At 31.4% G+C, this 13,251-nt stretch overlaps 1 protein-coding gene across 1 annotated transcript; it reads right to left on the bottom strand.

The window, feature by feature from the left end:
• Positions 1-289: 289 nt before the first annotated feature.
• LOC148601846 (uncharacterized) lies at positions 290-11,200 on the bottom strand. Its single transcript, XM_088555982.1, has 8 exons — positions 11,123-11,200; positions 7,185-7,347; positions 5,180-5,385; positions 3,973-4,254; positions 2,887-2,940; positions 1,976-1,996; positions 1,481-1,504; positions 290-757 (listed from the first exon to the last, which is right to left on the bottom strand). Exons 1-8 carry the CDS (start codon positions 11,160-11,162, stop codon positions 384-386), a joined length of 1,164 nt encoding a protein of 387 aa, XP_088412108.1. The 5' UTR covers positions 11,163-11,200; the 3' UTR covers positions 290-383.
• Between the last annotated feature and the right edge of the window lie 2,051 nt (positions 11,201-13,251).

Here is a 13,251-nt window from a genome sequence, read left to right as displayed (position 1 = left end):
TATTTCTTCTTAAATCCCAATGCTTGATTTATTATACCTTAAAAATGAAGAAATGGTAAGAATTCCAAGTATGGACAAAATGATTTCGTGAAATACAGGACATTAACTCGGTTTAGATGCATGGAATTAGAAGAATCTTGGTTTTTTGTTTTTGTTTTTTTGTTTTTTGTTTTCTGTTTTTGTTGTTGTTGTTGTATTTTTTTTGGCGGGGGGGCGGGGGGGGGGGCTCGGCTATGCCCCTATCCCATAAAATATTAACGAATGGCTCTAAAAAAATCGAGCACCCGTATAAGTAAGTTCTTGTTATTTTAGACATGCATAAATCCAGTAGAATTAGCAAGACTGAATTTGTGTTTTTTTGTAATAATTTACCTCGTAGCAATTTAAGTCGTCAATTTGATGTTGTTCTTTTTAACGTAAATTGTGTTGCGTTTCCTACAACTTTTAACGCATTTAGGTACTTGTCTTGCGAATGTTTGCAAATCTAACATAACCATAACAACGACCAGAACAATTAATATAGTAGTCCAAACAACTCCTATATTAGTCGATGATTGTCGTGGGTCTGAAGCACAGGTAAGTTTTCGTCTAAAAGATGAGAGCGACTTTTCATCTACGGTGAGATTTTTACGAATTTCCGCGGCGAGTTGTTTTGCTTGTTCAATGACTGTATTGTTAACACTTGTTGCATTATCGTAGTTGAAATCCATACACATATATCCAACGCATACGCAGGCCTCTGTAGCTGTTGTCATTGCTGTAAGTAAACAAAATAATGATGTGAAAGAATGTATGGATGATTCATGCAAATTTCTTCAAGAAAATCTATGATATTGAAAAAAAATGCGTTTAAATTGTCGTATAAAATCGACTTTGGAGTCTCAGAATCGCGTGCTTATTTCCAGTACGGGGGGTCTTGGGTTCAATCACCGATCGAGCCAGACCAAAGAATTAAAAAGTGGTAGTTAATGCTTTCCGCCAAGCTCACAGAACTTGTCGAATGTTTTGCTTGGAGTCAGAGTAATATGCCCGAGTGGGTGGTGTAGTTAACAAATGATACAAAGCAAAATATGTTAGATTGGGCAAGTATTCTCGACCTGAAGTTTAAGCCGTAATATATCCATTAACTTATGTTTAAATCAATATAATTGTTGTTAGCAATTTCCTGCAGTACTAAACTATAAAACGAATGAAGTTATTGCAAATGGTTTTAAAGCACATTTTATAGGGGCTGTTATCAGGTGAATTTTAACACCTCAAAGAATACAAAATCCTTTTTGACAGTTGGTTGCGTAATTGCTACTTTAATACATTACTATTATCATATGTATAATGTGTTGAGTTAGCGAATTAAATGTATATGTATATGCACATTAAATGCAGGCAAATTGGTTTTATACTATATTTATACACTTGGAATTAGAGCAATCACAAACGGTTGGATATAGTGTTTTCCTAGTCCTTGGCTATTTGTACTTACTTGTTGTTTCACTCTCATACATACCTACAAAATCAAAGCTTTATTTAGTTTTAAGAACGTTGTAATCCACCGATATGATACTGTCTTGTTACAGGCATTTTCGATAGATATGCTTGGTATGTGAATGGATATCTGTTAACATTAACTTATGGGAAATATTGATTTGAAATTAGAATTGAACATTTTACGTGAAATAACCAGGACTTATATGCAAAGATCAAAGTTAAGTTCATCATCCAGAGTACACCACGTGCAATCAAATGGATAGAACAGCATTTCCATTAGGAATTAGGTATTATTCTATATAAAAATCAGGCAGTGTACATGCATGACTTATGGATAAAAAAATCTTATCTGAAATGTTATCTGAAATACAAAACGGCATTTACTTCTATTTTAGTGTCGGCTTTTTTTTTTTTAACTTTGCATGATTCACTTAAAAACTTAACTGCATTCTAGGCCAAAAGATGATGTTTGAACAATTGCGTAACTTACTTGTTGTAGTTCCATTGTTACCTAGAAAAGAAAAGCCGTATTAATTTGTTTTATGTATTTTATTATTTGTTTCTTGAATAGTTCATCAAGCCGTTCATGGCCATTGCACACTTGCTCCATTACCACGTAACACGTGTATGCAAAGCAGTTTTCATTTAAGACAGGTTCTACAGCAGATGTTTTACTAATTTTTTTTTCAGACAATACATCTAAAATCATATGATTAAGAGAAAGATGCAGTTAATAAATTTTAAACTAAATGACTTTGTTATAGGTTTATTGCTCTCAGTGACTACATGTATATTTTGTAAGAATTTCATTTTCGTGCATTGGAGAATTCATTGTGTACAGCTTGTCACAGCACTTGTATGGGAAAACTTCCCATTTTATGGTATATTGGAAATGGGACTGCGGTGGTAGTGGGGTAAGGATGGGGAATGGGTATAATGGGGAAATTAGTTTTTAAAGTATTTGTTGATTTGCAAAATGTATTATTGATTGGATGAGGTTGAAGAATTTAAAATATGAAAATATAAACAAACTATTTGATAATGCAAGTATAAGATACAAAAAAAGTTCGCAATGGAGATTCAATTTGGGAATGGGTATTTTTCTCTAAGAAATGGTAAATTTTTAATGCGGATTGGGGGTGGGGAAATGGAGAATGTGGGATGGTATATAGTGTAAATGGGAAATTTATACAAATCAAGAGCTTTATAATGTGTCATATTTGTCAGAATCTGAATGATACTAGAGCACTCCGACACTAAACAGATATACGATTGCTTTCCCTTCACATAGGAAGTCCATATAAGTATTTAAAAAATTGGAACCAAAGTGGAACATATATTCATTTCAAATTTTTTTTCAGTTTTTCTCTGGATATTGACACATATCTTATGCATACTTACAAGGTACATGTACGATGCCATACGATGATGTTTCAGTAACTATTTTCAAATCAACTGTTCGTAAAAGAAAGAAAATGCATTGTAATTAAATTTTAAATGATTTTAAAAACATTTGAAACAATCAGGTAAGTCTCATAGCAAAGGATATTTAGGAAAACGTTTTTAAGGTTTTTATGTAGATATTTGGTCTCTTCACTTTGTTTTGGTTCTCTTAAAATGTATTTTATTAATTCTGAAAATTCATAACCTTCCTTTTTATTTCAATGTTGAGTAATTACCCTTAAGAATGGATTTTTTACATATCTAGAATGATCATTCAAAACATAATCAGTGCTAAAATTTGTGTTCTTATCTCAATGAAAAATCTTAAAGCCAAAAGGTGAATTTTTCTGCCTACACTATACGGCTATATTTATTTAAAACATATGTTAGAGGCCACAAACATGCCTAAACATACATTTCAAACATTTTGTGTGGTTTCAGTGAGAGTGTCACAAAGTGTAAGTCTGGGGACGGCAATGAATTTGTGCCTATATATTTTTGCAGTTTAAAGTATATACTTTACATTGTACATTTGTACAAAAAATGATAGTCCAGGCATGGCATTATTGTTATTCTTATCAATGATGTTGGATACCATATAAGAGCCAAAATCAGAGTGAACATTCAAATCTATTTAGCAATCACCTGTTTTTAGCAATGACCTGATTTAAAAAAAGATATTTTAAACTACACCTAATTCTATGTACAATTAACTTATATATAAAAAGTACACTTAGGTGATCAGGATTTCATACTGTTTGTATATAACGAGAATGGATATGTGAATATAACAAAGTGACGACAACCCTACCGGGATGAAAAATGTCAGCTCAAAGCCATTTATTGGTCTTCAATGAATGACGAGCAAAACCTTACACAATAGGTCAGACTGCAGTTGGCCCCTATACAATAGTACACACAAGTACAGCAAAATAGTTGCCCAATATACTCCAACAACATAAAAAGTTGAATAAAGTGAATACGAGACAATACACACAGGCCAGAAATTCATGTCTTGTAAGATAGATTTTACTGTATGCTTACCTCTTACCTGAGTTTTGATGAAGGTATGAAACACTGCACTCAAATTATTAATGGATTCATTACTATACTGAAACATATACGTAGCAGACATATTTTCTGGCGCCGATGTATCCATATAATAAGAACAGGTACTGTTTACAACTACGGATGCCACACAAGAAAATGAGTTGACACAGTGGATAGGACACTGGTTGCAAGTATTACCAGAACAAGTGTTTTCGTCCTTGTTAAGTGAACTAGGATATTGAAGATCAAATACCTCTACTGATGCATGGGGGAGAGCTGTAAGTAGGAAATGTTTACAAGTTTAATTGATATAGATACAAGATACTATTAATACTCAAGAATTAAGATGTACATTTTAAACAGGGTGAGGTGAAGATTGAAACAAAATTGTCATTGTATTGAAAGTCGTTTTAAATGAATAATGTCATTTTTGTTCTTTTTCCAATATAAACAGAAAAAAGCATATATACCAATGCAAAAATTATTTTGACAAATATATACGCTCCATTAGAAAGAGTAATCAAGAGAACCAAGTTTCTAGCGGAAACCAAAAGAAAGTAAGACAGGGTCAATTTATAAGGCAATTCATAGATCAAAAAGAAACAGATTATTTACAGTTGACTATCATTTTTGTACATTTATTTTGCATTTGTTTACTTTATAACTTATGGTAAAATGTAGCAAATCAAATGCAAAATCCTTTTATAAAATAGTACAGAGAAACCCGTCTAGACAGATCCCGTTAATGTTTTTAACCAATCACATTTTAAAGCCCCATTATATCAATTTTAAACCCAATTTTATTCTATATTTCACTTAAGTTATATTTTTCATTTACTTTTTTATTATTTTTTTACAATTTATTATATGCAAGCAAAAATTGTGGCTTGTAATTTTTTAGTGCCTTCAATATAAAGATTATTTTTTTCCTTTTTTCGTCGCAATATTTTGAAAACTTGTTTATAGGAACTAGGAAGTTCAGGTATGCACTTGTTGATGGTTAAAAGGTACCCGCCATTGACAGCAATATTCATAATTTTTGATAGATTTTTATTTCTAAAAATCTAAAATGCTAGTATGTAGAAGTCAAGAGTCATGATGCTCAATCTGCAAGATTTGAATAATTTGTTTCATTTTAAATATGCAGTTTTTTAAGACATGATTATTTTTCAGCAATAATACTTCAAATAATTAAACTCACTTTCGACATTCTCCAGGCATAGGAAATCAAAACTGTTCGTACAGCTTTCCATGGTCAAATCTCCGTTTTCAATGTCCATGGCGATACATTTATCAGTGGATTCAATACCTCCACCAAAATTAAAGTATTTACATCTTCTTGTGTCGTATGGTTTTTCGAAATTAGCAGGTTTTATATACCCTAGCCATATATATCCCGTCAGCAATCTGTAAAAAAAGTTATTCGTTTGGGAAATCATATAATCCATGACATGGACATTATATAAACAAATGGGCTGATATATCTACGAAAGCGGAGGGTAGTTACCTTACCGGTGCACCTGGTCCATACTCCTAGTTTTAAGTGGAGTCCATATTGCTCATTTACTTTGTTACTTTTTACGTATTAATTTGGTTATTTTATGTACTTTGTTGTTATTGTCTGTTTTTCATTGTCTGATCTTTGTCTCTGGATTACATTCTTTAGATTTCCGCTAGAGTCTTGGTACCATTGATTACACTTTCTTGGAAATGGGCAGCACTAGTTTCGTATGTCTCTAGAATAACCATCAAATCTTTTGTTACATGTATGATGCTGCTACTGTAGTTCAAAGAAAATAACCGATAAAAACTAAAATACAACTCATTTTGAAATTGCAAATTTTCTGCAAGATAAAACTCATATTCAGTCCCGAGACAATCCAAAATTACAATACAAGAAATGTAGCCAATGTTTTGTTTTCTTTTTTGTCCATTTGAATTCGATGATACATGTACTGTGAATGACTAAAAGATTACTGTAAACATACAAAATAAGAAACACATCGGGTTCAATTATGAAACAAAATATTTAGCAAAATATCGAGGTACATACCTAATAAATATATTTGTAAATACAAAAAAAAATATCTAACCAGAAATAATGCAAATATTAAACATACACACTTCGGTTTGATAAGGAACGTTTTCTAAGCGATTTTTTTTTCTTTCTTTCTTTTTATTATTTCTTTTTTACATAATTTTTCTTTCTTTATGTTGTATTTTTCGCCAATTTATTAATGTTTCATTTATGCAAATCGCATTAATAAACCTCTGAGAATAAGACCTCCCTTTATTAAATACTCAGAAACACAGTTTGTTAAGTAGCATCCACATAAAAATCATGTTAAATTTGATTCATAGTTGGAAAGCCTACATGTCTTTATTTTTGATATTCTGTTTAAAAGTCATATATAACAGAAAGTATAATGTACCTTTTTATGTAACCCGTGTTCGTAGGAGATAAAAGGTATATAGAATGATGCACTATAATAATTATCATAATTAAGGGACACTATGATACAATAAAAACTATAAAAATTTTCCTTGGAGATTATCTCCTAAGAGCAGGAAGATTTGAATGAGTGAATATGCATTTCATAGACCTATACAGCAACTTAATAACAGAAATAAATAGTGTAGCCTTTTGTGTATCACATTTATCCGCATTTGTATGGTTTTTACAAAGACTGTTACTTAGATACTGCACGTGTCTCGTACAATAATTATATGATAGTAAATTTTGAAAAAAACTTTTGAGGTTATTGCCATTTACACCACACTTTTATATTGTAAATTGCAAAGCAAAATAGTACTGCAAGATCTCATTCACTGATGTTTTTTTTCTTTTTTTTTTTTTTTTTTTTTTGCAGGACAATATTCATATTTTGTTCTAGAAAGAGAAAGGGATTACTTTTTTATTTCAAACATCACACTTTTGATGTTTTGAAAATGACAGTAAATTGTTGAGTCAAAAAAATATATATTGTATGAATAAGTAATCGTAAACAAACAAACATATTTACAAGTGCCAATAATGCCTCTCGCCTTATTTTATTTATTCATATATTTTCTTTTATTTTATTCTTTTATTCATATATATATTTTTTGCATTATTTGTTACTGGTAATCAGTGGATATTCACTTTAGCCAATTACTCATTGTAGGGATAATTTATCAATGTCCTTGTAATGCTCTAATATCTTTACCCATTCTTGCGGATTTCGGTTGCAATATAAGGTAGTGGTGGCGTTTCCCTATCGTAAAAGACAAAATTCTTTTCTTTGCAGCCATTGTAGGCCTCATACCATGATACACTGTTATCGATAACGTGGATAATAGTATTCCAACGCCAACCAACACCACCTGAAACTAAGATTGCACATACGATTAACCATCAAAGTTGTTTATTTACACATTGTTATAAGAAAATCATTCCTTCTTAAATTGTTAAAATGTTAAATTTTTACTTCTTTTAAATCATGAGTATCTGGTTGTCATTTTGCTCTAATAATAAAGTGTATTAAGAAATGCAAAATGCATACATATACTCATGTTCCTAACTATTCAAGTGATATATGATATGAATTTATCATAACAAAATATCTGTGAAACAAGATGCACGTAAACCAAAAACGAACATGAAGGGTATGATCAAATATTTTGTATCTACCGTATCACTTATAACTAGACAAATCGTGGAGATTCTTTGTTTAAAATAGCCACATTTTTCATTTATCTGTGGGAATATTCATTAAGTGTCCACTATGTAGCTTTTACATCCGACCTTATACGTTATGCCAGAAATATCCGACTACACTTGGATGTTTTAGCCGTACCTTACTTCTTCCATAGAACAAAAATCCAGCATAAGGACGGATTACTAAATAAACTTTCTTGAGCTCCGTATTTATTTTTGTTAATATTTTATTTTGATTCAAATCGGAATATTAACGCATGAATTTAGGTATACGTATAAATTATTAATATTTCTGAAGACGTCAAAACAAATTGAATTTAAACGTAACTTTACGTATCAGAAGAATGTCAGCAAAATCAACGTGATGCTGAGGTCAATTGTACAAAAATGGACGTGAAAACAAGTCGTATGATAAAATTTAAAATAATTTATGGACGCCATTACTTCCGAATAAACATAAAAAATAACATGATATAATGATATCGACCGCTATGATAAGTGAAATGACATTATAGACTTAGCACATACTACACATTTTTTAATTTCTAAGATTAACCATATATTTGGTAAATATATGTTGTGTACAAGTTGTAAAAATGATCTCAACACTTCTTTACACGATACATACACATATACATGATTAATTTACATTTTTAGCCTTTTAATGTGTATCACATTTATCAGCATTTGCATGGTTCTTACAAAGACTGCTACTTAGATACTGCACGTGTCTCATACAATAATTATATGATAGTAAATTTATAAAAAAAAATTGAGGTTTTTGCCATTTGCAAAGTAAAATAGTACTGCAAGATCTCATTCACTGATGTTTTTGTGCAAGACAATATTCAAATTTTGTTCTAGAAAGAGAAAGGGATTACTTTTTCATTAAAACACCAAACTTTGTCAAGTTGTTGACATATGACACCTGGTATTACACATCTATTTCAGTTTTTTTTTGCACTTACACCTTACAGCCTTTCTTACAAGTAATATTCAGATGTCCCTGTCCTCAATTCAATGACGCATTATTAACAATCGCTCTCACACTTCATTCCTTTATCGGAACATTGGTCACTCCAAGTGTAGGAAGACCTGATAATGCTCTTTTTCTAGCTTTCTATATAGCAGGATTCGAAATCGAAGGAAACTCTCATAAAGGATTCTTTTTAACAGGATCTAGACTGATTGTCATAAGGCTTATACCTCTAGAATGTTGATATCAACCAACATCTTTACTTTTATTTGTTCTAATTGATAGTTTCAACCCTTTACATTAACTTCACCATATAGAACTCCTCTCATGAAAAGGTTTAACAAAGCTCACAAGTTATTTTTTTTCATGAATTAACATAATAGAGTTCACCATGAAGGTCGCTTTTTTAATCAGTTACTAGCAAAGCTTTTATGACTTTTTCTAATTTTTCATACCTATCATTTATGAATTCTTATCACATTTCTATTTCTATTCCATTTGACAGTACTTCTCATATTACACGATTCATTTCAATGAGTAATCAAGGTAACCACGATTCTAGCGGAAAAGGAAAAAATATAATTCAGGGACAAAGACCAGACATGGAGTGAGACAATCACAACGAAGAACATAAAATAACTGAAATAATATATACAAAGTAACAAAAGTAAATGAGCAACTCGGATTCCACTCAAAACTGGGAGCATGGACCATCTGCACCGGTAAGATAAGCGACCTCTCCTTTTCTAAATCCCCGTGCAGGTCCGGGTGTTAAAAGAATAGGCCTGCAGCAGCGCTAAGCTTGTCGTAAAAGGCGACTAAATAGTGCTCAAAACCATAGCCGGGGGCTAGGGCGCTCTGCCCACAGAGCAACTGGGATGTGTGCCCCAGGTGGTGGAATGGGGTACCCCTGGCGTGTTATATACTGGGGTTGTTAGGTAATAATACGGAAAACCTGACCGCAAACCATAGTGGTGCACCGTGTTGGGAAAGATGCCACGTTCCTCGCACGTTAAAGAACCCTACTGTGGTATTCTCCCGGAGTAGGAACCATAGGGCTCCGCCACAGGAGGATAAATTGCCCGACCCTACCCACCTCTCCCTATTTCCAGTGGCAATCAAAATTAGTCGACCTCATTGCCCTTGTGTCCCATCCCCTTTTCATTTCATCATCATTTCATGTTCATTTGATCATCCATTTCATGTTCATCGTCTGAATATAGCTGAAATATTGCTGCTCGGACGTTAAACCCCAACAAACAAACAAACAAAACCTTTTCTAAATATTCTTCATTAAAAAGTCAAGTCCAGGGGACGAAAGAGAAAACACTGAACAAGTTGAAATCATTTTTTGGCAATGTTTTGTACGTTATAACATGTACAAACAACATTTGCGCAAGTAATAAGTTGTATTTTGAGGTCAAACAGGTTATATTATGTACAGAACTTTTGTACATGCTATAACATATACAAAATTACAACTGACACACAATTTTGTACAAATGATACATCGACTATTTCCTGTCTTATCATTTATTATAGTGAAACTTGTCTCAACCAAACCCTGAATAAAGCGATATTCTGATGTCTCTTTAAATAAGTCTTAATACGTTTAACCCGTGAAACTGAATATCTTCTTTTACTAGACAATATTTAAGTTACTTAGTTGAAATTTATGATTTCGTGCTAGATAAAATAATGTTTGAACGTGTCGCGGAGCTATATTACTGTTGCTATACTATTACTGCATTCACTTTTAGACCATGTCTTTAGATTTGACGTGTTTGAGTCATCCCTCTTTTAAAACTCCGGTATTGTTTTGCCAAATATATAATCTAAATAGATTTGGTTTAGATCTATTTTGGACTTTATTAAATGTTAAATCATGCGTTCGGTTAACACAGGTTTAAAACGTATATAAACTGATCTAAAGAGAGTTCATAAGATGTTTACACACAATATCTGTTTATCCATAGTTCGGTTAAGACAAGTTCCACTGTATGTGCTTACAAATATATACATCTGTGCTTGATTTTGACAATGTGTACAATCGACTGCAACCAATCATTCATATTTCACTTTACGTGTATTTTAAGACACCCTGTAATTAGGCAAGGATTGTTTAAACTGCTTATATGAAAAATCAGATACAGAAATATGTTTATTATTTTTTTACAAAAGCTAAAACATTTGACATTTAGAATAATAAATAAAGTTTATAACCTACATTATGCGAAACATAAGCTATGAGCGTTTTCGTATATTTTCAGTGTTTAAATAAAAAAGAATAATGTTTATTTTCTATCAATTCAGAGGTTTTTTCAGTAATTTTATTCTACAAGAATCATTCATTTTTTAATTTTGTCATAATAATCATGTATTTAAAGGCAATAAATTTTGAAAATTATTCAGGTTGTTGACTTTTTAACATGGATTGTTACCAATAAGGATCAGTATTTTAAACAACTTACCGCTAACATCAATTGCCAGCAATTTTGTAGACAAGGACATAAAGTAACAAATTATCCCATGATAAAATGCATTCCTCATGGTTGTATTCGACAAAAATGTCAGATATACCCCTATATAAAGCATTGATTGTGAATTTTTTTGTTAATATTAAATGACTTGCGGTTCTGGTATACAAATATTCTTCTCTATATTTAATATGATTAACAAAAGAAATAAGATTGCAACAGTTTACTTAAGTGAAGTTTGGTTACGCCTCAAGTACACATAATTTATCGGGTAACCCAACCGATAAATGGATTCGTTTCATATAAATGTTTTTGCTCAAGGTTTGTATCAGAAGCATGTTCATTTTTATAATTTGTTTTCGTTTACTAATTTTATGTCTACTCATGTGTATTTCTTTATAAAAGTGATTACATTTAGCATGATTTTACAACGAAAACGTTTTGAAAAATTGTTTTTACATCACTGTCACATAACATTATGTCAGAGATGTGTTAAACAAATTTTAAACAATCAGAAAACATGTCATTACTAACATTAATTATAACTCTTATAAGGTGTCGGTGAAAGATTTGGCTTCCTATATTGATAGTTTTGGTTTATATAAAGTCTCCACTGCTCCATCGGATCAAATTGATACAAGGAAGATACGTAAACATATAGAAAGGTCTGAAAAATTCCCAAACGATGTTAGAACTGTCAAAAAAGTCCAACGCCCTAGACCACTCGGCCAGCTAGGCTATATATATATATATATATATATATATATATATATATATATATATATATATATATATATATATATATGATTTTAATGCTGATACTGAAAGGTAACTCCGAGAAACACGTGTACAGCATATCGAAATTTGCAATATATATATATGATTGATATGTTTGGTATTCTAAACTTAATATTGTTTGCTTATGTTATCCGCTTAAAAGAAAGGGTCGAACTAATGCATATTTCTTTATCAAATTTGACATTCTTTATTTCTAAGTAGACTAACTCTACCTGGGTGTTTATTAGCCTTTAACCTTATAGACAAACATGGTTACGATCTATATCCAAGTAATCGGCATTTTTAAGGTATTAAAAGGAACGCTCAAGTTAGTTTATTAAACGATTGACTAGTCCTAATGCACTGGTAGAAATTGTAACACAATCTCTGGCTCTTTCTTGTCTAGTTAATCAATAAAATTTAATATCACGTGAAAGGTTTGTTTATATTGTAGCTATTTGTTTTAATACTCAATAACTATATTACATCTAGCGTAATAATTTCTTCTGTTACTAAGTCAATATAAAAAGAAATTTTCATCGACTATGTGTAAGTTCAAAGTCGTACAATCTATAATTGAAGATAGTAAACACTCCGAGTTGTTAAAGAAAACAACAAATAATTATAAGAAACAGGAATATCGTTCATCCGGAGAAATTATTCCGGCAATCTGTAGCTTAATTAATTTTTTCAGCTGTCTGCTATTATTTCCGCGAAAAGATGTCAAAAACTTGTTTTAAACTCAGTTTGTAAATGTAAGTATAGGGTATCTATGTCTCGTCATGTGACCCCGTGATTTCACGAGATTGGATCCTAGTCTACCATTCAAGACCATAGAAACTTGTCATTAAGAGAGCGTTGAGTTCAGTGTTGAGGTTGGAAAATACCTGAATAAGACAGAAGACAGGTGTTTGGTTTTCCCATGCATTAATCATTAAAAAGTGTTGGGTTTCAGCAGGTTTTTTGGGTTGTATAGGGCTTGGTTCATTGTCATCTTATTATTCTGAATTGGATAAAAAACGTATATAAAGATGATTTTGATTATGATTTTTTTTTCGTCTTTGCTTAAATATTTGGTTTTTGTTTTGTCTTCTTTTCTGTAATATGGTACTGATATTTGTAAAATAATCCCATAAATCCACCTGTTGTTCTTTTAACATCCGTTGCCATCCCCAAATGATTTGTTTTCTTTTAAATAGAGCATATTGCATTTTCAAACAACTTGGAAATGTATTATCTATTTAGTATATTTTTTGTAAGAATCAGGCAACATGGAAAAACATAGACACATGAATGTCAAAAACCCACCGATCACCAATGTGATATAATTCTAGGATACATTCTCT

The sequence above is a fragment of the Perna viridis genome, chromosome 12, assembly GCF_037379345.1.
Source record: "Perna viridis isolate PV_CMFRI_1.1 ecotype Kerala chromosome 12, ASM3737934v1, whole genome shotgun sequence".
Lineage (NCBI taxonomy): Eukaryota > Metazoa > Mollusca > Bivalvia > Mytilida > Mytilidae > Perna > Perna viridis.
The sequence above is the reverse complement of the archived record's forward strand: the minus strand, read 5'-3'. Positions and strand labels throughout refer to the sequence as shown.

What these genes read in the sequence shown, in the direction of transcription:
- LOC148601846 (XM_088555982.1), bottom strand. Translation starts at nt 11,162, where the DNA reads ATGTCCTTGTCTACAAAATTGCTGGCAATTGATGTTAGCG. An exon ending in GCTGGCAATTGATGTTAGCG is followed by an intron (nt 7,348 to 11,122) that starts GTAAGTTGTTTA and finishes GTGCAATCTTAG; the next exon opens with TTTCAGGTGGTGTTGGTTGG. An exon ending in GTATGAGAGTGAAACAACAA is followed by an intron (nt 758 to 1,480) that starts GTAAGTACAAAT and finishes GTTTACTTACAG; the next exon opens with CAATGACAACAGCTACAGAG.